We start from the raw sequence: 27,449 nt of genomic DNA on the forward strand, positions 1-27,449 counted from the left end.
ATGACAAAGGTGCAAAGCAAATAAATGTTAAGTAAAACACTGACACGGGTTCAGTTTAATGCTTTGCTCTGTCAACCTGCTCTACTGCTTAGCAACCATGGTGGCTCACCTCAGTTCATTTTCATTTTAATGTGCCACACAGAAAAGCTGCCTAAATATATACCCTCGGTTCTGAAGCATATAATCTGTAAATACAGGAACAGGCGGATCATCTCCATTAGTTTCTTATGTAGCAAAAACCACAATTTGCACCCAAAACATGTAATTATATTCAAATTTTGAAAGACTGCATGGGAAATAGTTGAAATTCACAGTTTGGGGGGAAGTCACTCAGGAGTATACACCACTGTGTTTTAATGTGGGGGGTGGCTGACAGGAATATTTCAAAACATTAAAAAAGGGAGGGTGTGGACAGTATCTCAGAAAAGGTGGCTTTCAGGTTTCTGGAGGTATTATGTTCATACAGCCACTCAACAGCTGGTGAGCAAAGGGTGGGAACTGGGGCAGGGAACGTGTCTTTGAACAATAACTGGGCTGTGGCTTCAGATGGGAAACAGAGACAGGTGAATATACAAGTCATCTCCCCGCTGCTTTCTGGCCAGTGAGGCCCAACCGGGACAGGAAATGTCTCCCTGCATGGGAACCAACCTGAATATGATCACTTTCTCACACTAGGGTCTCCCATTGAGGAGACCTCCAGAACACACAAGAACCCTACCTCTTAGCACAAAGCCAGACACCTACTGGAAGAATACATATGAAACATTAATTTCACAGAAGGCCGGGAGAATCCAACGCTGGCAGAATCCATTCCTACAGGACTTAATCTGGTTAAGGGGAGATCAACCTGAAGCAAAAGGTCTTGGAGGAATGAGAAGTCGGCATTCGTGCTGTAGAGTAAGAGGGTGATGGACGTAGCGTCGTACTGCCCGGGTTCCCAGCTGATTCTGATACTGATCAGATGCCCTTGTCTAAGTCCCCACTTGGGCCATCTGGAACATCAGAGGATCAGATAATCCCTAAGCTCGCTGTGTTTGTTGTCTGTTTCTTGAGATGACGGTCTGTCAGGGAGAACAAAAAGACCAAGAGCTTTGTGGTCAGAACCAGGTTTGAAGCCTGGCCGTACCCCTACCCTACTTTGATCAAGTCACTTAAGCTCTCTGAGTCTCACTGTTTTTATTTATGAAACGGCGGTAACCTTATTAAGGTCAAAGATTGTGAGGATTAAATGAAATTATATACGTAAAGCATTGGAAGAGTGCCTGGTACACAGGAGGTGTGCGTTACATGTTGGCATATGATCCCAGCAAGTCTTTCGCAAAAACTAACTGTAAGTAGAAATAAACCACCTGCTCTGTATAAACTCAGCTGCTGTTCTGCCCCCTGCCCTGATATGGCCAAACACAGCAGAGCATTTTAAACGCAACGCAGAGCTCCTTTCTAGTGTTGAAAAGGTGTGTTTAAATGAAAGCTGCATTCTTTCTGTCTCTGCGTGACTGTGGTGAAGTTGGATTGCAGGCTTTATAACATCACAGTGTGTCCCTCTTGTACGTTATGCTGCTTCTGGTGGAGAGGGGAGAAGAGAAAGCCTGGCTGTGGCTGTGGCTTTGGCCTAAGTTATTGTCATAGTCAAGAAAACAGACCTACAAATACTGGCAGACCTGTGGAACCCAGACAGGTTGAAGATACACAGTTTGTCTTTAAAGACGTACAGATGGGAGAATCATGCCGTCCTAGTGCCGAGAAAGGAAAAGAGTGAGCCGCTGTAGTTCATAAAGGAAGTCCCTGGTAGAGCAGGGACGCCAGGCCTGGAATGGCAGCCGGTCTCAAGAGAGAGCCGTAGAGAGTGGGTATTAGAGTTTGTGTGCAGAGCACGGGGCTGCAGTCAGACAGAATTAGCCTGTGTGCACATCAAGGTAGAGACTCAGTCACAAGAGATAAACCAAGAGGAAAGCAAACACAAATATTAACTACAATTACTGGTGGTGTTTTCTCCATATATTTAAAGGCCCCATCTTATCAATTTTGTAAATTGCTGTCACCATCACGGAAGGTTTTATTTTCCCACAGTGGAAGTTTGAGTTCAACAGAGATGCACTGAACGTACATTTTTACTTTGCAATGACTGGGTCCTGGGGGAGGAGGAGTGTTATGGGCTGAACTGTGTGCCCACAAAATTCATGTGTTGAAGCCTAGACCCCCAGAACTTCAGAATATAACTATATTTGGAGATAGGGCCTTTAAAGAGGTGATTAGGTTAAAATGGGACCTTTGAGTGAAACTTAATCCAATCTGACCAGTGTCCTTATTAGAAGAGGAAATTCCAACATACAAGGAAACACTGGGGATGCAGGAACACAGAGGAAAAGACCCCTTGAAGACACAGCAAGAAGGTGACCACCTGCAAGCCAAAGAGAGAGGACTCAGAAGAAACCGAATCTGCCACCACTGTGATCTTGGACTTCTAGCCTCCAGATCTGTGAGAAAATTAATTTGTTGTTGAAGCTACCCAGTCTGCTTTTTTGTTTGTTTTTTTTTTAAATGGCAGCCCTAACAAACTAATACAGGAAGGGAAGTATGATTAAGTTCAAGTTTTATCTTGAGAGATCTGCCTCCCTCCCAGATCACATAGTGCCCTAGCAAAGTAAGCTTTCTGAGATCTGATAAATTCATTCATTAAAATGTAAAATAAAATATGTCATGTCTTCCAGATTCAAAATCAGACAGTACAACAATAAAGGTCTTACTACTAAATTCCAGCCATCAGCCAGTTTGGTGAAGGGTTTTGTTTTGTTTTTCCTGAAAGGAATTGTTCCAATTCTCTCATCTCTGCTCCCTCTGATACGGCAGGCCTCACCTCCCACCACCAACCCCCGCACAATGATCCGTGTTGAAAGTCCTGAAGAAACGTACACTGGGACAGTATAATCTTCCTACGGTGGCCTTTCAAGAACAAGTTAATCTCCAGACCCACCACTTGCCAGCAAATTTTAGAGACGCCAAACAACGCATCTAGACGAGACAGAGAAAAAGAAACCAATTTAATTAATTCATCACCAAGGCCAAAGACATATAAATCTTATCATTTTATCTGTCAGCCAACACGCTGAATTATTCAGCAATCTGAATCCCAAGAAGGAAGGGAGAGAGAAAGTGGTTAGAAAGCAGCTGGCTGAGCAAAAGAAAGTGCTCAATAGATCAGAGCAAAACAAGCCCCGTGGCTGGAAAAACTTCAGAGGTGGGTCTCTGTGACAATGAATGAGAAGCATAATTTCTTAAAGAAAGACTCCAGGCTCATGGACCACAAGGGGGACTACCACCGCCGTCTTTGCTAAGATGACTCAAAGAGGATTTATGTTGTCCCACCTACACACACACACACACACACACACACACACACACACACACACACACACATACACACACACACAGGTTTCTGAGCAAGAGACTTTCCTCTAAATACACTGTGGTATATTCCCTTGTAAAATTGAGTTTTAGGTTTTCAACTAGGTACCCCCAAATGCCTACAGAGACAGGAAGGTCTGCTATTTTATGGAAAATAAAATATAAGGAACATACTAAACCTAGGCTCTGTAGAGAAAACTTTTTCTAAACTATAAGTATTAAAATATTTTTAAGTAGATGTGCATTGGATTTCTTACAGGTGGGAGAGAGGAAAGCAAATATACAAAACTCTCCTATGAAACTGAAGGTTGGTAAACAAATGTATTTTAGTATTTATATGTCCCATACCACTAAATTATCCAGGAGTTTCAATAAGCATGATATATAGGTATGAAAATAACGTTGAGGACGAAAGATACCTGTAGAGTTATTCTGAATAACAGAACAATGTGAATCTGCATTTCACAAGGGATATTCAGATTTTATATTAATTAATTTGGTTGGGTATCTGGATCCTCGTCCCATCCCTCAAATTTAAAAAATTTTTAGAAGCACTTATCTTTCATAGATGATCCAAATACTTCTGAAATGATCCCGTGCTGAACAATACAATGTCTTATTTAGTTTTCTATCCTTAGCAGGTTACACACAGCCTGGCACATAGTAAATACCCAATAAATGTTAGTTCAGTTGAAGAGAGCATGAAAGAAAACAGTTCAGTTGAAGAGAGCATGAAATAAATGTTAGTTCAGTTGAAGAGAGCCTGAAGGAGGGGACTGAGCAATGGGGAAAAGCTTACTAGACTCCAGTTGAGAAGAGAGTTAATTGTATCCGAAGACACAACCTTAACCTGAGACTATTGTGGATATCCCGGCAGGTGTGGCCTTAGTCTCCCCAACTTATAAAGGAGCTCAGCCTGCTCTAGGATCAAGATTTTAGGCAAATCTATACATAATCAATGTTTTAAAGATCAGAACCAAGTATGGGTAGAAGAACAGCTGTTTGGAGAATTTCTCTTTCTTCCATCTGTTTTAGTGTGAGTCTCACTATGGGGCAGGATGTTGTAGAAGGAGGGGTGGCAAAAACTCATTAACAGGCAGCTCTGAGGACCTCTGGCTTCTCAGGAAATGTGCAAAGTGAACCACGGTAGAAAAAACAAGCAAAGGAAAAAATCCCTCTTGAGGCCAGAGAAGGTTCTTGAACTCAAGGCTCTAGTTTTCATTTTATACCAGAAGGAAGGGCATTTACTTCCTCACAGACAGTACAGACTGCTCCTTGTAACTCTGGAATAGGGTTGGCAGAAAACTATTAGTAACAACCATTAGTCTCATGGTGCTATGCCTCCTACCACCCCCATCTAAAAGATTTTTTAAAACAATTGCTGTTAGCTAAGCCTTTGTCTTGGACTAGGGGAAAGCAAGTGTACTCTAAGTAAGAATTAGGGGAGCATTAACGGAGCACCGAGGGGTCTCCTGGTCCTTTCAGGGAGAAAAGGGCACAGCTTAGATAAGGGATTGAAGCCAGAGTTTGGGGTATCTTGTTGCTTGCTGCTTCTCTTGATTTCAAGCTCAAAAACATTAACTAAATATGCAAGGAGCCTGCTTAATATAGATGCATTCAGTCTGTAAGCCCAGATCAGTGGGATGGGACTTCAGGATTGAAAGAGGATACTGAAAAGTTGATTTCATGAGCTTTCTTGTCTCAGTCATGCCAGATCCTGAAGTTCACTGCATTCTCAGCTCTGTGCATCTAAGGGCCTTTTCTAGGGTCTCTGGTCATTTATTTACTTTGTTCTCCTTTTCCATCGTACTGAATCTTATCAGACGTAGGTTAATGTGAAAGAAGATGGAACCAGTTAAGAAGATTTAGAGGGTACTGAGCCACTGATCAATGAAGACATGAATAGAGAAGAGCTGTTTTTAACCTGTGCTGGCTCAACCCCTTTTGCCCCTTTAGCTGAGAGAGAGAGAGAGAGAGAGAGAGAGAGAGAGAGCAAGTGCCAGAGAGAAAGAAAGAGATTGACAGACCAAGGAATCCCCGGTAAGTATTGCAAATTCCATCACTTAAGTAGTAGCTGCTCTTAACTGTTTACATCCTGAACGGAAAACATGGAGACCTTGCCAGCCTATAACCTCTAACTAATAAATAATCTTCATCTCCCTGCTGATTATTTACACTAATTAGCAAAATTTAGCTAATGACCGCTGAGCGTTTCTGTGTTTAATTACGGCTATTAGGAATAGTCTGTCTGGCTTCATCTCCCATCCCTTCTTTTTTCTTTCCCAATCGTTACAATCCCACCCCCACTCCTCCTTAGGAGCTAACAGCTTCTACTTCCATGAAATTGCTTTTGCATTTTTGGTGGTTGTGGTTCTTTCCTCTCCTAGGGTGTTTTTTTTTTTGAAAGCTTACACCCGACCTAGCAGGAGTCACAGAGAAAACAGCAACCAGATCGAGATCAAGCATTCCCTCCTCCCCACCACCCGCCTCCACCAACCTTGCAAGCACTGAGCTGCTTGACAACTCCATCAAATAAGATGTAAAGAGACAGAAAGAGCCAGAGTACGTGCTGGCATTTTCTCAATGTGCTTCCACTTAACACTACAGAGAGCACAGAGCAGAAACCCAGGGCTAGGAGGCAGTGGGAAGAACTGACATTCCGAATGCGGTCTGTATGTTACAGGCCTTCAAAATACAAGCTAGGGCAGGGGACCTCTAGTGTGGTTTGCTCTCGCTGCCCCCCAGAGGGCTGCTCCTGCAGTTGGGTTCTGTGATCCCCATTCTCCTCACCGCCAGGGTGGAGTGCATAGTAAATAAATAACGAAGCTCCCTTCTTTAGAACAGTTTATTACAGCAAGAGCCTACCTCGGTGGCAGACATCACCCTTTCTCAGGCAGCCTGCTCAAAGCTGAATATAAATGTAAGAGCCATAGATCTCTTCCTTCAATCGCTATGCAAGGAGGGTCGTTTAGAGCAAAACATATTGTACTTATATTGCGTGAACAAGCCCACCCATGCTACCTTTAATTGAAATAACATTTCCATAAATGGTGGAACTGAAGTGGCAGTAATTTACACTTGGTTAAATTATAAATGGACTTTGCCTTATCTTATACATTGCTTCCCCCTGGGTAGTTAGCAATATCAGGTGTACGGTTTTCACGATAGCTGCTCTCTCCTTCTGACATGTGGACAAACGTAAAGCGGCCCAAATGAACAATAATGACCACTGGTTATTAAAGATTACACTCAGCTACTCCCCCCCCCGACCTTTACCACACAGGCCACTTTAAAAGCAGTTCAATCAACTTTAGGCTGAAGACCTAAGGATTCCTGCTGTCTGCTATTCTCCCACGACTAGCTCTCAAACAAGATCAGAGAGAAGAAGGGTGAAAGCAAGGTGAATGAATGAATCCTCCGAAGTGCAGCACTGGGGACTTCTCTGACCAAGTTGTCTGCCATCATGGGGGGTGAAGGAGGCAGAAGGTTGCAAAGGGGAGAATGTGGTGCTTGTGAAGCTATGAATAAAGGAGCCAAGGAGAGGAGGACCCATTAGAGGATATGGGGAGACTGGGGCAGAAAACTCTAGCCTTTTAGGGAGAAACTGGACATTTTCTTCCCTCATGCACATGCGATGCTTTTCATTATTTTAAATTCAATTTTTAAAATTCTCTTCCCACCCTTAACGTTACCTGAAAGGCAAGTGGGTTAAGGAATTGCTACACCCCATTAAAAGGATAAAGAGCAGAGAGACCCACCGTGCCCTCCTCGAAGGGAAACAGGGGAGCGATAGATAGAAATAGGCACTGAGTGATGCTTGCTGCCATGGAAATGGTGCTCGTGCTGAGAGTGAGACCCCGGCGAGGAAGAAGAGGAGGAGGAGAAGGGTACATTAGAGGAACTCCACACGGAGCTGATGATACATCCCCAGAAGAGGGACCAGATCCCAAGCGTCCAGGCCGGCCGGCGAGGAGGGCTCCGTCTCGCGTGGATTCTCAGGTGCATGGTCAACACACTGGACCACCACAGATGGGCAGTTTGAATTCCAGCCAGTGAGCAATAATGAAGTTCATGATGCCCAGGGGCCCATCATAGCAGGAGGAAGACTTGGCCCAAATTTTGGAAAGAGGGAAGGAATAAGCGTTTTCAAGACAAGATGATGAAAAAAACACAAAAAACAACAACAACTACTACTTAAAAAATAAAAGGATATAAGGCAAAAGCTCCCCTTTCCTGGAGCTGAAATTTAGGATGTCAAAGTCCACCCAGGTGTAGCAGCCCTCCTAGGGAGCCCCGGGATGCCACACATGTCAGAGGAGGCCAGGCGCAGCTCCTGATCTCTGGGCACCTCAGGCCGGATGACTGAACAGCACACTCCGGGAAGCCACACAGAGGAAAGGTGGAAACGAAGGAAGAGGAGGAGGCAGCAGGAGACCCAAGTAGGTTCAGGTTAGTTTATCCCAACATCCAAGCAGTTTGAACATTTTTTTTTTTTTTTCGTTTTCCACTCCCATGCGATGCAATGCAGAACTGCCAGGCAAAGGGGGGCTGCAGGTGGGAGACTTCTTCGCGGTTTCCTCGCAGTCTCGGTGTAAGGGCACGGAGGCTGTTAACCCTGCGCTTTCTGGAAGAGCTCCACGGAGCAGCCGCCTGCGTCCTGGGTTTCCCAACTGGATGAAAAACAGCAGCAGCAGCCGGAGGAAGAGAACAAGAAGGACCGGAGAGACAGAAGAAGAGGAGAAGGAACGCGGCGCGGAGCAGCCACCCAAACCAACGTGGCACGGGACGCGGAGATGTGGGTGGGCGAGCAGGGAAGGCGTGAGAGGAGGTGCCCGGTAGGCGGCAGGGGTGGCCAAGAGGGGGGCGGGCGCCTGCAAAGTGCGCGGCACTGGGAGGTACAGGTGAAGTGAAGCGAGGAGTTGGGGAACCAAATTCACAAATGGGCAAGTCGTATGCAAATAGCGCACTCCTGAGAGCAAATCAGTGCCGCCCGAGCGCTCTGCCGAGGGACTGGCTGGCTCCGAGGAAGGAGGGGCCCGAGCGACCCGGAATCCCTGCCCTCCCCATTCAAGTACACGATCGCTCGCTCGCTCGCTCGTCTACACCCGCGCGAGCCTCCCGCACAGCCCCCCACCCTCCTCACGCTCCGCTCCTTTCCAGGGGAATGAGCACGCGCGCGCGTGTGTAAGGCGGGCAGACGGACCCTGCACCTTTGATCACCCTGTCCCTTCTCCTCTCCCAGGCGCAGTAAGCCAAACTCGGGCAACTGGGGAAGAAAAACTGAAGGCGGAAGCTAAGGCTAAGGTAGCCCCAAATAGAAATGAAAACAACCCCCGTGAGTAGCAGAAGCGCCGGGACGTCTGCACACGGCGGTGCCACAGATGCTCCCCCTGAGCTGGTGGTCAGCACCGCGTGGCCACTCTCCCGGGTGGGTGTGCCTCTCTGGGGGTTCAGATGCCCAGGGCCCACCCGAGGGGCGAATGGCGGGAACGCGTCTTGGTTCTCAAAGGGGAAGGCAGAGAGGTGGACCGGGAACTCCGGAGGGTGAGAGCTTTGATGGCTGGAGGCCCTTCCATCCCTGGTAAACAGGGTGCTTTTGGAATTCAGGACCCAGGGGTTAGCGCCCGTGCTGGCTGACCTGGTCAAAGAACTTCAGGAGAGGTGAGGGCTGCATCTGCTGGCCTGTCCTGGACTGGCCTTAGAGGTGCTGCCCCAGGTGGGTGAAGCCTTCGGGCCTCCAGGACTCTGGGCACTAAAGAGAGTGCGGCTTTTACATCCAGGCTGAACCTGCAGGGGAGAGCCGGAGTGGCAGGAAGAAGCTTGGCGCACCTGTTGTGGCCATCTGTCACTCCAGGAGAAAGCTGACCCAGGGCTCTGCCAAGGCACGGTAACATTCCGGATGCGGCGGCCTCCATTCTACGCCCCCTCTCTCCCCCGCCCAACTTCTCCTAACTATGCTGTTCAGCAGGATACAGAAAGCCAACAGCCTCCTAGACTCTGGGGGCTTGCTGGCTCTGACTCCTTCCTTCCCACTCACCTTGCTTACAAAAGCACACTATATATATATTTGGGGGGGGGGGCAGGTGGAGATGGAGGAGATAGGTGAGGGAATAATTAGGGGGCATTCCTTTTTTGAAAAGGAGTTTATAGCATCTCTTATACTTCTGCTCTCACTAAACATTTCAACCCCGCTGACTGAGAATAAGGGATTAAGACAGTCCTATTTATTTTGGGGGCACCTCGAGGAGACACTGAAGAAGTTAGCATTACCTGTCTCTAACATAAAGATACCAAACCTATGAATGATTTGTCTTCAAGGTCAGATATCAAGTTCATTTCAGAATTTATGCCGGTGACTTGGTACTTTGGTTATGAAATTGGTGTTGTCCTAAGGATCCCTGCTGCCCATGGTAGATTCTGCACGGTCATCCCACCTGTTCTGGCTCTCAGCTGTAAGGGTGATTAGATCCACAGCCTCCAGTGGAATAGCCCTCATTCGTGATCTTTCATGCCTTTGGGTGGTGGCCCACAAACACGATGTTTTAAACTAGCAACATGTACCTAGGAACAGCACAATAAGAGAGAGGGGTGATTTATGGAGACTCGACATAAACCTGTTTCCTCCTCTGTAAAATGGGAATAATTCCTCCCTTTATGAGGTTCTTGGGAGTATTAAATGAGATAATGTATACACAGCATCTGGCACAGCACCAGACAGAGTGGCAGTACTCTTTGTCTCATAGAAAAATAAACTAAAGCTCCAAGAAGGTTAAGTACATGTTTAGGGTCTCAGGCTACTGTTAGGACAAAAGTGAGAAGAAAAAATATATTAATATCCTAAGCATCCTCCCTTAAGGCAGATGATAATTCCCATTCAAGGGACTTCCCTGGTGGTAAGAATCCGCCTGCCAAGGCAGGGGACACGGGTTCGATCCCTGGTCCAGGAAGATCCCACATACTGTGGAACAACTAAGCCTGTGTGCCACAACTACTGAGCCTGCACGCTAGAGCCCACAAGCCACCACTACTGAAGCCCGTGTGCCACAACTACTGAAGCCGGCATGCCTAGAGCCCAGGCTCCGCAACAAGAGAAGCCACCACAAGGAGAAGCCCGTGTACCGCAACAAAGAGTAGCCCCCGCTGCAACTAGAGAAACCCTGCACGCAGCAACAAAGACCCAACGCAGCCAAAAATAAATGAAATTAAATCTTTAAAAAAAAAAACAAACATTCCCATTCAATCCAACCACTCCTTGATTTTGTCCTCCAGATGGAGCCCCACTGCACTTTGGACTTAGTCTAACTCTCTAACATGGCCTTAAAGAGACCTAGATGACCTGGCTTATACCTAATTCTCCAACTCCATCTTCTGCCAGATGACCCCTTACTAACTACCTTCCAGTCTCCCAGACCCACTCTTTGCTCTTTGAATGTGCCAAGTTGCTTCCCAACTCAATGCCTTTATACGTGCTGTCCCCTCTTCTCTGGAACACTTTTCCCTAAGATTTTCATGTGATTGGTTCATTGTAGACGTCACCTCCTCAGAGGCCCTCTCTGGCCCTCATCTAAAGTTAGCCACTACCACCCTGAAAGGTGCTTTATCCCATTACCTTGTTCTATTTCCTTTGAAGCACTCTCCACTTTCTGAAATTATTTTCTTTATGATTGTTCATAGTCTATCTCCTTAAAAAGACTGTAAGTTCCCTGAAGGTTGAAACTTTGTCTTGGTCTCCCCTATATCTTCTGTGTGTGGAAGAGTGGGTAGCACATAGTAGAAGCTCAGTAAATATTTGCTGAATTAATGAATCCAGTGAATCAACTGACAACCTCATACTCAGATTTTTATACAGCATTCATTCCACTGACATACTTAGCTGGCTTTAGTGACACTGATCCCCAGAGACACACATTTCCAGAGGTGATGAGTTGACCCCCTCTCCACTTAACGTTTTTCTTCTTTTCTAAATTGGCACTGAGTGTTGGAGACTGTTTTTTTCTTTTCCTTCATCCCAAGGAAGGATGGGAAGCTTAGATGCACCTTCCAATCAATTATCTGCTAGGCAACAAAGTGAGAAATAAAGCCTTAATGCAGTACGGAATCTGGAAATGCTGCTGGTGCCTCACAGCTGGAACTATTCATTTTACCTGTCATGCGTACAATTATTTATTTATTTTTTGCAAAATGTCAAAAGAAGTATCTATGAATTCCAATAAGGCTGGAATTCCATTTGGGGACTGAGTTAAATACTGAGAAGACTTATCAGAGGACAAATGCGGGACTGGTTTATTTTACTTCTTAAATAAAGAAATAATCCACAATTACCCTGATAAAATGAATGTACTCCAGTTTAACACATTATTGAATTTTTTTTCATTTGTTTTCTATCCCTCCTCTCTCTTCCTCTAGTCAACACATTCCTACTTAGATTTCTTTTCTAATTCCCATCATTCTCAGGTCTATTAGAGTTTATATTAGGCTGATATATTAAGTATTTTTTCTTAGGTTTTTACCTCCAGAGATAACTCTTAGACACAGCCTGCATCTATAGTTCCAGCTGAAGGATTTGTCATCACCTGGACTACCACCAAAGCTCCCCTCTTTCCTCCTGAGTTGTCTTTTCTAGTGGGCCCTTTGAATGAGAACACTTAGGAATGAGCTCCAGGATAAAGATGAGAGTCTACTTTTAAGATAGAAAGGAAGAGAAATAGATTTAGAAACGTTATGCTCACCACAGATTTAAAGTTGAAAAGTATAAATAATTTCACAGGAACAACCACGCTTAGCTCCACTTAGATAAACCCCCATGGCATCCTAACCAGACTTTCTGGAACCTTAAGTTTCTGAATGGAATGCAGTTTCCAAAAAAAAGAAGCCTGTGGCTGGATTTGCCTAGTTAATAGCTTGGTTTCTCTATTGTTTCAATCTGCAGAATTTGGCATTATAGATTTCTGCCCCCTGTTTTAATCTCCCCGCTTCTCCCCTCCCCGAAAAAGACTGTCTCAAGATAAGGTACGAGAATCCTGACCCATCTGACACTCTCTGTCTTCCCTTGGTGGGTACCTCAGCTATAACGTAGTCTGGGGAATCTTCTGGCTCCTAAAATAAGCCTCACGATAGTACTTAATCGTGTCAGGTGCCAGGAATCTAATGTGGCGCTGCCCTGTCAGTCTCTCACAATACATTTTGTCTCTGCATGTGCCTTCTCTCACTTGCACAGACTCTGACTTTCCACTTCGCTGCTGGCAGGAGACACCCATCCGGTTGTTTGTCGCAAGTACAGCTAATCTGACTGCACAGACACAGAAAACACTGGAGCAGTCTGTGTCTGTGTGAGCCCTATACTCCAGTGAGGGCCCTTTTCTCCCCAAATATAAAGAGTAGAAATCCTTACTTTTTCTCTTGAAACAGAGTTCCAAAAAGTAAGTTTAGGGAGGAGGGAAAATAAAAACCAAAACGACTAAACTCTCATAATGTGAAATGAAACGAAAGTCCTGAAAAAATACAGGTGACTGTTAACGTGGCTATAAATATATCCAAGGGTTCCATAAAACAGTCGAACTTTGCTTTATTATATGTCAGTAGGTTTATTTATAGCCACATAATTCATTCTGCTCATTTATTGAAGAAAGCCATCCTGCAAAAAGGCAGATTTTGACGATACTTTACATTTGGGAGTATAAAATAGAAGCTTTATCCTTTTAAGTATCACTCCTACATGTATTTGATTAAAAAAACGAAGACAATGGCATTGTTGTATAATTTTATAGTTTAGAGGATATATATGTGGCTTCTGTTCCTTTAACTTATCCTTCATATAAACATCCATAGTTGTTTCCTTATCCTCCTTGTGGCTGAAATGGGATATCGGGAGTTTGGATGTTGAGAAAAATCACTCTAGGAAATTTTCCCAGTCTCTTGATCAAGGGCACTGGGATATCTGCTTTGTTAGAATCTCACACATTTCTTTAAGGAAAAGAAAAAAATATGAAATATTCCTGTGTAAACTTTAGCCAGCTTCATTCGCAATCCAAGTGAAATTATTTTACCATGGAAACAAATGTTGCTTTTAGTCAAGGACAGGATTCAATTACTTCCTCATAGAGAGATTTGGACATTTAAACCCCTGTTAGTCTTCTCTAAGCTTACACCGGCTATCAGAGATCATGTAAATCTTTATCCAGTTTTAATGACTCAAACAATGTGAATGATGGTTCTATAATAACAGAAGTAATAATATCATTTGTATGCCTATAAAAAAAATATCAAATCAAAAATTTCGAAGAGACTTTGAGAGCACATACAGATTTCGATTTGGGGCTCTGGTGCTTGACTACCTAGGTTCAAATCCTGATTTTGCTTGTTAGCGGCTGTGAAAAATGTTGGCAAGGTCCTTAGCCCCTCTGTATCACAGCCTCTCCATCTGAAAAATGGGAATAATCATACTATCTATCCAAAAGGTTTGCTGTGAGGATTTAGAAAGGTATCATCTGTAAACTATGTATAAACAGTGCCTGGCACACAGTAAATGCTCAATAAATGTGAGTAATGAAAAGAACTGTCTTTTTCTCCAGAGGACTCCTTGAAATTTATCTCTGCTGATGGTTTTCTCTTCTTGTTGACAAATCTCAAGAGGACTGAATAAACAAAGAGCTCCCCTTGCAATTCCCAAACATAGAATGGAAAGCCACTCCCGTGTGTTACCCGACTCATTGGATTCTCTTTGCCCATATTTAGCAGAATGGGGAGCAGCTTAATCACATCCTTCTCACAAATATCCTTCAAGCCAACTCCAAAACAATAAAGCTCACCATGGCCCCAGAACCAGATAATATGGACTACCAGAACCCAGCCCTGTTTCATAGCTAATCATTTTCCAGCAGAGGGTGGAACTCACACCATCTCAGTCTGCTTTGGGATCTGGAAGGGCTCTCTGGCTACTTCTCTTTCCCATCTCTTTATTTTCTCACCCTCTTTTCTTAAATAAACAATACATTCCAATTATTTAGCCTTCCCCCTAAAAAGCATGGCTTCTAAATCTTTTAATAATTTCCACTGGATTTATTTGCTATTTCATTAGAATTCAATAATTTTTTTTTAAAGTTACTGAGAATGTACCTCTGAACTAGGTTCTACTTAGTATAGAAAGAAACAATTATTTTGCTGCATCAATTGATCTATTTCATGAACATTACATTTATGCTAACCATGGGCAAGGCACCAGGTGAAGTGGTGGACTTCCAGGGGACTCCGGCATGAAAAAGAAAAGATTTAAGGGCTTAAGAAGTTTATAATCTAGCAGGAAAAAGCCATCAAAAACAAATAAAACAAACCATAAATTCCATCCATATATTCAGCTTCCCAAATACAATGTGCTATTAGAATAAAGGTATAAACAAAGTATACAGAAGAATAGAGAATGGAATTAATCCACTGTAGCGAGAAAAAGGAGTATGAGGAGGGATTCATATACAAGGTGACAAGTGACCCTAATGTCGAAGGACTAGAGTTCAAAGCCTCATCTACTACTTGGCCCTGTGACCTCGAGCAAGTTACTTTAAACTCACTGAGCCTATTTCCTCAATAGTATAAACATGAATAATTCAAAACTCACAGGATTGTTTTGAGGGTTAAATGAGAAGATACATTTGAAAATAATATTGTAAACGTTCAGTTTCACTGTTACCATGAATCTGGACTTAAAGAATTTCAAATAGGCAGAGGAGCAGAAATGTAAAGTAAGGAGATTATCAATGTGGGATGGAATCAGCCCCAGAGGGCTTCCCAGTGGAGGAAAACTTTAAGCTTAGCTTTCACTTGTCATTTAGATTTTGCTAAATCCTGAAAATCTCAATGGGGACTTTTTATTTCAAAAAAAAGAAAAAAGCACAGGTGTTCCATGGGATAAGGAAAGGCAACAAAAGGAAAGGAAAGGAAAGGAAGAGAAAGGAAGCACAGGAAGAAAAGGAAAGGGGGGAAGGGGAGGGAGGGGAGAGGAAAAGAAACTCACATGTTGGAAACTATGTTTTTTATCTCAAATGACAGGGTTCCCCTACTCAGAGGTGTCAAATAAATACCATATAAATAAAAAGTTAAATTGTAGCACAGCCAGGAGTTTTCCTTTGTTCAATTTCTTCCACACAGTTACTTGTCAGATACTAAAACACCCACTGGATCCAATTCATAAACTTTTAATTCTAGGAACATCATAGTTCAAGCATCCATCTCATTCAAGTGTCTATCTCACAACTCCATGAAGAGTATATATTCTAAGACAGAGGCACAGATTTAAAATAACTGGCCATTTTCATTTTCTCTTTGATATGATGTAGTCTTAAACCCACTTAACAGAGAAATCTTGGTGGGGGGATGGGGAATGAGATGAATGCTCCCCAAAAAGAAGGTACGAAGTGTTATCTAAGCAGTTCCAAAAATGTCTGCAAGGTGAGTAACAAGGGAATTTCTCAGTGGTACTAAGGATTTAGCCCTTTCCAAAACTGATGGTGAGGACAGGGGAATATTGAGATGTAAGTTTACATCATAGTAAGAGAAACAGGATGTTCTTAAAATAGATGAAACAGCATTTACGATAACAATATTTTATCATTGATGATACCTATGTCTTCACAATCTACCATTTCCAATCTGAAAAAGCAGAATTCGTTGCTCTTTCCTATCTTCTGTTAACATTTGTCACATTCTGTTATTGTCAGTTGGGTTTATATCTGGGTCCCCTACATGATTTATAGACGCATCATGTAGGGAGCTGGGACCTCGTCCTAGAGTCAAACAGCTTAAGTTCTAGGGCCAGATAGCTTATGTTCAAATTCCTTCTCCATTATTTAATAGCTGTGTGACCTTGGGCAAGTTGCCTATCCTCTGAAAGCCTGTTTTCTCATCAGTCAAATGGAGATCACAATATTCCCTATCTCAAACTTAGCACAATAATACCAGGACAGTATAAGACATTCAACGAATGTTTGTGAAATAGTACAGACATACGTTTAATTACTATAGGAGAGAACATTTCGTAGATAGATAGATAGAGATACATACATACTTACATACATACATAGGATAGATATATCTCCAAAATATGCAAGCATCTCATTATAAGGAAGAACTTGTCAACATTTGGAGCCATTACAAAATTGGAAGGGATGCCTTGCAGGCAGTGGGCTCTCCATCACAGGAAATGTTCAAGCAGTAGATGTCTTTTAGGGACACTGAAGTTGCTGTCTTGCAGTAAATGAGAGGATGGAGTACAGAACCTCTAAGTTTCTTTTCAAATTTATACATAATACCAATTAAAATTTCTTTTAAAATTTATATTTGCCCTTAACAACTGCATTTACTTAAATGTAATCTCTTGGCTTTATTTTGAGGCTTAAAACCAATTCCTTCGTGCTACAAAAATCATAGCACACTGGTGTTTATTAAAACCTCACACAATGAGGTGAGAAATTTTAGACTTCTGTAAAATGAATCTAGTATTGTTGCACTAAAACTTCATTTTTCATTATTGCATGCAGTACAAGTTGTCTTCAGACAAATTAACAATTTTATGTTTCTATTTTAAACACCAAAGATTACTGTGGGTTTTTTCTCCCCCCACTAGCAACACCTACACAGCTGCTGTTCCTGTGATCTAAGAGGACATTTTTCATTGGTGAAGAGCTCATTGCTATGGGAAAAGTACGCTGACTTGCTTGCCCTATTGTCCTTTATCTCCCAGCAGGGAATCCTGGTGGACTGAACGTAAATAAAACTGAATTCCCTTAAATAAAGACATGTGTCTTAAAAATCCTGAACAAAAAGCAAAACTACTCTTCTCTCTCTAACCAAGACAAGGCCATTCCTCCTCAATAACTGGTTTGGACAAGAAAAAGAAAGGTATTCAGAAGACACTTAACAAAGTTAAAGAAACTGAGATACTTAGAGAATGACTTGTTTAATAACACACACCATTTCAGTGTCAGAAGAAGCTGAAATATTCCTCTAGAATATTACTCTGTAGAGTGTGGCATGCATGGCTCCTAAAGCAATATCAACATAAAATAAGATTATAAGAAAAATAATTATCCAGTAAGAAGATTATCCACCATGAGAGACAGTTAATAGACACAAGAGTGGGAGAATAAGAAACCCAGGAATGTGAGATAACAGAACAATCTGAAAGAAATTGTCCCCCAAAATGGTTGAAATGACTAAATAAAGAAATTATAGAAACCATAGAGGAGAAAAAAAAAAGAATGTGATAATGGGCATACTTAAGAAAGAGCTAAAATCATTTGGAAATGCAACACAGTTAATGAAATTTTTTTAAAAAGTCAGTAGATTGGGCTTCCCTGGTGGCGCAGTGGTTGAGAGTCATGCCTGCCGATGCAGGGGACACGGGTTCGTGCCCCGGTCCGGGAAGATCCCACATGCCGCGGAGCGGCTGGGTCCGTGAGCCATGGCCGCTGAGCCTGCGCGTCCGGAGCCTGTGCTCGGCAATGGGAGAGGCCACAACAGTGAGAGGCCCGCGTACCGCAAAAAAAAAAAAAAAAAAAAAAAAAAAAGTCAGTGGATAGATTATGTAAATGTATTCGAAGAGAGAATTAATGAACTAGAAGAAAGAACTAAAGAAAGTTCTTAAAATGGAACACAGAGGGAAAAAGATTTAGATAATACAAAAGAGGTAAGAATTACAAAAAATCAAATGAAAAGTTCAACATACATCTATTAAGATTTCTAGAAAAAGAAAGTAGAGAAAATGGGGTAAAGGGTAATCAAAATGATAACAATTTGGAATTTTTTTATATTTAAGGAATGTGAATTCTTATATTAAAGAATCCTAGGGAAAAAAAAAAAAAAAAAAAAGAGAGAGAAAGAGAGAGAGAGAAATAGCCACACCTTGGTTCATCATCATGAAACCAAAAACACCAAAACTAAGATAAAAATCTTAAAATCAACATATAACTTTTAAGTAAAGCTCACAAGACAATGAATATAATAGTTTTGTGTTGAAAGAAAAATGCCTTTCAATCTAGATTTATTTAACTAGGCAGATCATTTAAGAGTGGAGGCAAACCTAAGACATTTTAAGATGAAGGAAGTTTGATTAAGCTTACCACTCACAGATGATCACCAGCATGACCACTAAAGGACATACTTCAGTATAAAGAAAATAATCCCAGAGAAAGGGAGTGACATTCAAAAGGAAATGATGGGTAAAAGGAACTGGTATGATAGGTCTAAATTTAAGTAAGCACTGTGTAACTACCACTACCACCACTGTCAACAACTTGTTTGTGGTGGCTTCAAAACAAGAATAATAATCAACATTTTCTTAATGCTTGTAAACTAGGTATTATTATTGTCCCTATTTTATAACTGGGGAAAGGAGGTACACATTGTCACTTGCCATAGCTAGTAGATGGTAGAGCCAGGATTTGAACCCAAGTCACCTATGTACTGAATCTATGGTCTAAATTAATTTACTCTTCCGTTGCTGAATGCTACACAAGTAATGTATGCAAATTCCAACTCACATCTTAACAGAACGACACTTGCTTTCTAAGTGCTGTCTATTTCCTCTTTGTCCCTTTTCTGGAATGCAGGTGTGGAGATAAGCCAACTTCACCATGTGAATGAGGACATCATATCTGTTTTCTTTTGGTTGACATTTGCCAGATATATTAATTAGGACATTGATTTGTCAGTTTTTAACTGAGACCACATAACTATGTTTAAACAACATAGAAGGTTCCTTGATCTCACACAGAAAAGCTTAAACTGGTAAGTGGCCCAAGGCAGCATGACCGAGAAACAAGTAAAAAAGTGGCTATGTATGACCTAGAGAAGCATAATTACCAAACCCTCAAATCAATATTCTAACAAATGTACTTGGCAAATGTTAACCAAAAGGAAACAGATTCAGAAATATTACTGGCAGACAAAATAGACATTATCACCAAAAATGTTATCATTGGGTCTTGAGAAAAACCATTAACCCAGGGGATATAACAGTCCTGAATCTGTATGTACCTAATAACATAGCCTAAAAATATATAAAACACATATTGATAGACTGAAAAAACTGACAAACCCATGATCAAAAACCCCACTAAAATGTATGTTCCATGGGGGTGGATATTTTTGTTTGATTACTGCTAATTTCCAGGACTTACAACAATGCTTAACCCATGTTAAGAGCTTAATAACTATTTATTGAATATAAATACTATATCCTTCTTGTTAAAACTTACAGAATAAGCTGGGAGAAAAAGGCTATAACTCTTTTAAAAAGCATAATTAGCAGACCAGAAATAAATGACATACCTACAACCCTGGATAAACAATTAGAGGGTCCCATCCTTTCAAAAACATGAGACATAATGCAAAAAGTAGTCATGTATTAGAATCATAAATAAATAATGAAGAATCAATAATTTTATTCCATATCTTCTGACCACAATGCAATAACAGTCAAAATCAATTACAAAAAAATCTGCAATATTTGTGACTGAACAAATTACATAAACTCTCATTTTATCAATAAAATGAGAAAAATCAGATAAATAAAAATGATAAATGAAAGGAGATAAATTCATGTGTGCTTAAAAATATTCTGTCCTTAATTATCACTTTCTGTATATAATGGAATAGTAGAGGGACGCTTTCAGAAAGAGACCTGAGATCAAATTCTTCTAATTTTCTCCTTTTTTAAAATAATAATGCTCATCACAAGTTATATAACATACATATCAAAATGCTTGCTCTGTAATGAAATAAAGCAAATTACATACAAATGGTTGTCTCAGAGTGCTAGCTATTAGATGATAGTTTATACATCCTTTGTGTTCTTTCGTGCAACACTTAAAGCCAAAAAATATGTTTTGTATAAACAACTTTCAATTATATATATAAGAATTAAATGATGCCCAAAGTATTTGCATTAGATATTGATTCATATTACATAGTGCCTGGGCAATTTATACCTTACAGACTAAAAATAGTTTGTGTTCACTATCTGAAAACGAAAAGGCCACCTAGGGTTGCATTTAATTAGCTGCTGATCCACAATATATTCTGTATTCAGATAACCTGTAGCTATTCATACAATTATTGGAGTCTTAGGAAATACAAATAAATAAATTACTGCCTGTGCTCCTGTCACAAATGACAGCCAAGCTCTTTATCTCGGAAGTTGCTCCCTTCCCTTGGTAGGTCTGAAGGAGTCCCCAGAACATTTACACCAATCTTGTTACTATTTTATGAATAGAGATGATGTTCATTTCCCGAGATTGCCAGTCTTTACTCCAAAATCCAAGAACCTGACAAAATCAATTATAATTTTAAAAACTACTGCTCAATCTGGAAACTAAATGCCATGCAAATGCATCTGACACCCTCTGATTTTTGATCCTCTCTAAGTGAAAATCCTGGAAACAATATTCCAAAAGAGAACTCTGATATGAGCAATATCATTGTTAAATAAGGTACACGGAGTTTATTTTTAAGCCATAAAGGAAAGACAGAGAAGACAAAAAGCATATATGTATATATGAAACTTGGAGCTAGAGAAAATTGGAAGGTTTTTGAAAAGTTATACCAGAAGAAAGACCACATTTTTGTCCCCTGAAACCAAGTTTTAATGAAGAAGGGACTCTATTATGTATGATTTCCAATGGTTTTAATATGGTGTGGCTGAGAGATGTATTTGTCATGCTGCTTTAGAAATGGAAATAGCTGGATTTTAATTCTTTGCTCTAACATTAATTTCCAGACATTAAGCAACTCAATCATAGGCTATCTCATATGGATTATGAGTTTTTTTAAATTTAAATGTGGCAGGGGGCGTGCCACATTTGTTAATAAATTAACAAAGTTAATTTATTTCTACGTACTAAGTTTTTAAATAGTTTTTTTGTTTTGTTTTGTTTTTGTTCGTTTTTACTACTAAAAACAAACAAACCAAAACAAAAAACCTCCGTGAAAGTGTTCCTTCTAATAATAGTAGCATAAAGATTTTGGTTATCAATTATACATCCCCATTGCAGAAAGCAGCATAGTTTATTCTACTGTTTGATAGATCTATTTGTGTCTTTTCTGACATGGAGGAGATTTGAAAGATGCTTTGATTCACCTAGCTGTTAACTATTACTCTCTGCAATGCATTTACCAAGTTGGGGTTTGGTATAGACTGAATTTTGTTTCCCTAAAATTCATATGTTGAAACTCTAACCCCTAAATGTGGCTGTTTTTGGAGAAAGGACCCTTAAAGAGATACTTAAAATTAAATGATGTCATAAAGGTGGGAACCTGATCCAATAGGATACATGTCCTTAGAAGAAGCAGCAGCAACACCAAGAGTATGCAGGCATGGAGACAAGGGCCGTGTGAAGACAAGGGAGAAAGTGGCTATCTGCAAGTCAAGGAGAGAAGAAGCCTCAGGAGAAACTTCACCTACTGGCGCCTGGATCTTGGATTTCCAGTTCCAGAACTATGAGGAAGTACACTTCTGTTATTTAAGCCAGTCTGTTGTATTTTGTTATACAGCCTGAGCTGACCAATACAAGGCTTTGGGTAATAATAATGACATTTGTGGAATTAGGGACATTCAAATCCATAAAGAACCGCAGAGCTCACTTGGCCCAAGAGTTCTTAGCCTGGAGTTCAAGGAACTGCTATGAAGAGGGCCACCTCTTTGCACACTTCTGAAGGGTTATCAACAGTCATATGAATTGTGCCCCTTAGAGTTGTATAATTCTAAACTACATATTTATGTAGTGCATAATATCTATGGTTGAATATGACAACCTTGAAAATGGTCTGTAAAACTCCTTCCTGAAACTCCATTCAATTTAGTCTGGTTGTGCATTTTTTTTTCCTGGAAAGAAGGTGCAAAGATTTCTTCAGATTTTTAAAGAAGTTCATGACCTCCCAATTATTGAAGAACCACTGATTACTTCAAATCCCTCATATAGATGAGTAAACTGAATTCTAGAAAGAGAAAGTGCTCAAAGATGCATAAAAACACGAGTAAGATAAGATCCATATCTCTTACCTACTGACTTGATTGTTAACATGTTCCTGCTCACCTCCGGTTACTCGTGAATAAGATCACACATACACACACACACGCACACATCCGTTACAAAGATACCAAAATACGTGTTTTGTTTTTTTTTTCGGTACGCGGGCCTCTCACTGTTGTGGCCTTTCCCGTTGCGGAGCACAGGCTCCGGACGCGCAGGCTCAGCGGCCATGGCTCACGGGCCCAGCCGCTCCACGGCACGTGGGATCTTCCCGGACCGGGGCACGAACCTGTGTCCCCTGCATCGGCAGGCGGACTCTCAACCACTGCGCCACCAGGGAAGCCCCCAAAATATGCTTTTATAGGAGTTGAGAACTTCACCTGAACTCAGGGCAAAAGAGAGCTTCCGAAGTACATTGATGGGTAGGTAATACTCAAATTTTAGCATGTTCATTTAGATAGTAGGGTTGGTAATTTTTTTTTTTAAACTTATGCCAATACTCACCCAGCATGTTATACAGACATGATATTCTATGGCTGACAACATGGAGGTTTCTGTACATATGACTAATAAGAGCATTCCATCAAAGAATGCTGTTTAAGCCTCAAAATTACAGCTTCCAAGTTGCGCTGAATCTTAATATAAAGCCTTGTGTCCTTCCACTTGGGAATGGTCAAGAGACAGTGAATGATTAGAATTCCATTTCCCTAATAGTTCATTATTAAGACTGGGGTCAGGCGTGCAGGCCAGAGAGAGTGTGTGTGCACACACTCACATTACACACACATTTAAAGTGTGTAAGCCTCTAACCTCCAGCTGCAGAGACCTCAAAGAGGAATTCCAGCAGAGGCAGGCCCTAACAGCTGACAGAAGAGTGGAGGCTGAGAGCCAGCCACCTCCTCCCTCACCTTGTACCTATCGACCCAGGAACCATCCACTCTCCCCAGGCCTCTGTGAATGTCAATAGCCATTTGCCTTCTCCGAAATGTGGAGCTCGCTCTGCTTTGAAGGGCCTCTTCTGAGTGCAGCACTTGTAGTCGGTGTGGCTGCCTCTCTGTAGGCATCTGTCCTCTCCCATAATTCCTGACACAAAAGTGACCATTTCAGTTTTTTAATAGAAGGCTTATGCCTTTGAAAAATGTTTGCAAAGATTCTTCTTCTCCTACTCCTTCTTTTCTCCCATGTCTCAGAATTCAGTGACCAGAGAGCACCCCCAACCTTGGCATAGGGATTTATGTGCATGGGGAGAAATTGGAGAATCAGGCATTCCACTTGTCATTTTAGAAGAAGTCGTGGGCAGCAGAGCCCAAGGAAACAGGGGCTTATGATTATTTCACAAAATACAGACTGACGCAGTCTTTCTTACAACCAATTTCATACAATGTGTGAACCAGCATTCCAGGTCCTCCCCATTTGCTCAAAAATTCCCTTCCCCTATGTTCCCCTGTTGCTGATGTCTGGGATACCCTAAGACATAATCTGAGCTCCAAAACCATGCTTCTCTCCCTACCCCCACCTGATCAGGATCTGAGAGTGCCACCATGGGCTGGGTGGCACTGGGGCCAGAGAAGAGGCAAGAAGGGGGGTAACCTCCTTGACCACTAGCCCCCAGCTGTCAGCTTCTCAAAGCCCCAGGTCCTCTCCGCAGTACCCTCTCTCATCCTCACTCCTTCTCACCCACTACAGCTACTAGTTGCCTGTGGGACTGAAGTCTCTTTGGAGGTCAAGGAGGATATATGGTGCCACAGAAGAAAATCCATCCTAGAAGGTAAAATCATGACTTCCCATCCCTTCTAATCCTCGACACTCTACAGGCATATCCTCCTCGTTCCCTCCACCTCCCTTGCACTGCCCCACCTGGGGACTGGGATCTCACCCACCCTCTTCCTGGATTGGGCTTATCCTTCTATTCCCTACCTATCTCAAGTAAGTAAAATCCTCAGGCCTACCACAAATGCTTCCTCTTCTCTTCCATCAAGTGTTTCCTAATCCTTCAATCAGAATAAAGCTCTCCTTCCTGTGCTCTTACTGAATTTCTGGCCTGGGACTGAACAGTTCCTCTCCATGAATGCTAATCTGCATATATGTCCGTCTCCTCCCCTCACAGAAGGAATTGAGTATAGATCAACTTTGCTCACTTTTCTGGCACAAATAGGATTGGGTGTGGAACAAACTGAACAAGAAGTGTGGAATTTCACTGAACTATGTTCTGCTTCTGTTCTTTATTAACCGCTGAAGCCCCACTCCTTCAACTTCCATCCCTTCTCCTCCATCCCTCCCCATCCCCAGGGCTCTGATTATTCCCCTCAACCAGATCTAACTCTCCTCTTCACTCCATCCCAGAGCATCCAGCCCAGCACCTCACCACAGCTTTTCTAGTTGGAGGCTCTTTCTGTCCTTGAGTCCCCTCTTCACGTCCACCTTGACCCAGAGCTACCCCCCATGGAATGTTTGGAGACAGAAAGTGCACGGTTGGGTAGCCCAGGCCTTGTCATCAAATCTGCAGTGGTAAGAAATATGTTGTTAGCACCCCAAACCGGAATTCCAAATACATACTCCTTTAGAAAACATTTCCTACGTAGCCAGGTACCTGATAATAGTAGTAGTGCTAGACTAGGATATTGGGAAAGTCCTGGGTTAGCAGATGTTTGAGTTCTGGAAATAGAATACATTCTATCTCTGGGAAAACATGATCTGAGCTCTGAGAATTCATCAAGTAACTTCCGGAATACAGCCCTTTCGGAAACTGAGGTCTGCCTGCTCTTCTGTTAGGCTGTGGGCGGCAAGTGGGGTGGTGGTATGACTATGATATCGGGCTTTCTATTTCTGTAACATGACAAGGACGCTGAGGAATTCAGCCCCCAGACTGAGAAATGCAGAAGAGCACCCGATACTAAATCGTGCAGAGACAATATACACCTATGTTGTGGGCGGCTATGGGGGTGGGTGCAAGGGACTTGTCAAAAGTACCCTTCAACACGTGTCTCCCTGTTCGCTGGTTTAGCCTAGTTCTGTGGGCCCTAAATGGAGGAGAGTTTTCTTTTCCATTTCATTTTTCTTCTTAATCACTTTCTTTTCAAAGCTCTTTTAACATATGCCATCCTTCCTACCTGTTGGCACCCCAAGACTTCTCTTTCAGTTTTCATTCTTACAACAGTATTCAATTTTAACTTAGACCCTTTAAAACAGAATGTACATAGCGATGAATCCTCTTTAAATCCATAGTGTATGTGTATTTGTGTATGAGAAACGTGATTGGTATCCTTTAAGGTAGTGATAAGGTAAATATATATGTATTGACGTACCAAAAATGTGAGAAAAATGTGAAATAGAAAATACATTGACAAGGCTTGAGTAAATTTCAGGGCAACCCATAATCAGTGTCATTCCATAGTTCAAATTCATCAGCAGTTGCCCTGTGGTCCAGTTGAGTGAATGCCATCTTCAGAGCATGGACAGGTAAAGAGAAGGGTGGATAAGAAGGGACAGGAGAAGAAAATAGACTTTCTTACCAAGTTCTAACCTCTCCATGGAATATACTGAAGAGAGCTCAGCACTGCATCCAAAAGACCCCAGAATAGCATTCGCGGGCTCAGTTTTCGTTCAACATTATGACTCCAAGTTGAAGAAGAAAAAATTGTACATACATAGGAAAAACGGAAGCATTACTATTGATGTGAGAACCAGAGTGATGTTCCCTTCAGAGAAGGGTCTTAGAAAAACACTAGAGAAGCTATAATTGCTGACAACAGAACAAGTGCTTCATTTGAAAGACAGAAGTTTTCCGTATGAGACAATGTGAATCAGAAGGTAGGAAAAAAGGCTGGAAGCAGAGCTTAGAACAAAAACTAATACCGCCTCTCCTATCACTGTAAACAGCAGACAAGGAAGGCCCTTCCTTTCGGCACACAGTGTTTTTATTTAACTTCATAAACAAAAGCTCCGCCTCTCCTGCCCTACCAAGGGACTAACTAAAGATAGGATAGTGGGATCCTTTTACCAGCAGACACACAGGGACTATGTAGGTTGTGATTCTTCTCTGGTTGCCTCTTATCTCTTTCTGCAAATGTGTCAACCTAGGATGCCTGCAGAAGAATCCAGAAAAGAAAAGGCAAGGAAAAAAAACTCCCACAAACCTTGACCATCGTCTCTCTCCAAGTCAGTTTGTTTGAAGGACGTCTGATCCCTCTGGTGTTTGACATAACCAAAAGACACCTCCATTTTGTTCCTCAGAAGAGAGAGACGTGAGGGTTGAAGGAAAATACCAAACTTTCTTCTCCAGAAATTCCACCTTCACTCAGTCACACATCCCTCTTTTCTCAGACCACCTGTACATTTGGGTGTCTGATTCACACAAGGCAGTAGGATGATGTGAGCCCACATCATCTCCAACCAGAAAGGAAGGACTAGTTAAGTAAGTTTGCCACCAACGGTAAGCCAAGAACTGAAAGCTAGCTTATTTCATTTCCACACAAAACCTAAAGAACTAATCCTCAGAGAAATGATAAAACTCAATAACTACAGGAGCTCCAGAAGATGAAAGAACAGAGCTCAGATCTGAATTAAGAAAAAAAAAAAAAAAAAATCAAGTCTGAATTCATAGAAACTGAAGGAGAACAGATTGTTTAAAAAAAAAAAATGATAATCTTCTGCAGAAAGTTTTAAGCATGGATGTGGTAAGAAAACACCACATGAGCTGATGGAGGGGAGTGGGCCTTTACTATAGTAAAGATTAAACACCAATGCTACACATTCTGAAAATGAGAAGCAAAACTGATCCTCTCTTTTTTTCCAATCAGTACTATCTTACATTGGTCAACTTACTTTCTCCTAAAAATCTGACAATTCCGGGTATCTCAAATGCATTGAATCATATAATATTTGTCCTGTGTCTGGCTCATTTCACTTAGCAGAGTGTTTTCAAGGTTTGTCCACATTGTGGCATTTATCAAAATTTAATTCCTTTTTCATGCTGATTAATATTCCATTCTATGCATATAACACATTTTGTGTATCCATCCATCC

The 27,449-nt window shown here is 41.8% G+C and overlaps 1 protein-coding gene across 19 annotated transcripts in view; it reads right to left on the bottom strand.

Annotated features, from left to right (window-relative positions):
• The window catches only part of NRXN3 (neurexin 3), a 1,691,100-nt gene that overhangs the window by 564,557 nt on the left and 1,099,094 nt on the right, over nucleotides 1-27,449 (bottom strand). For 6 of the 19 annotated variants that reach the window (XM_067729084.1, XM_067729039.1, XM_067729064.1 and 3 more), the window contains exon 1: nucleotides 7,164-7,450. The exons of the other annotated variants lie outside the window; for them this stretch is intronic. In XM_067729084.1, coding sequence (XP_067585185.1) covers nucleotides 7,164-7,410 — 247 coding nt within the window. In that variant the 5' untranslated portion in view covers nucleotides 7,411-7,450. Of the gene's footprint in view, nucleotides 1-7,163; nucleotides 7,451-27,449 lie in introns of those variants that run through there. 19 annotated transcript variants of the gene reach the window in all.

Source organism: Pseudorca crassidens, chromosome 1, assembly GCF_039906515.1.
Source record: "Pseudorca crassidens isolate mPseCra1 chromosome 1, mPseCra1.hap1, whole genome shotgun sequence".
NCBI lineage: Eukaryota > Metazoa > Chordata > Mammalia > Artiodactyla > Delphinidae > Pseudorca > Pseudorca crassidens.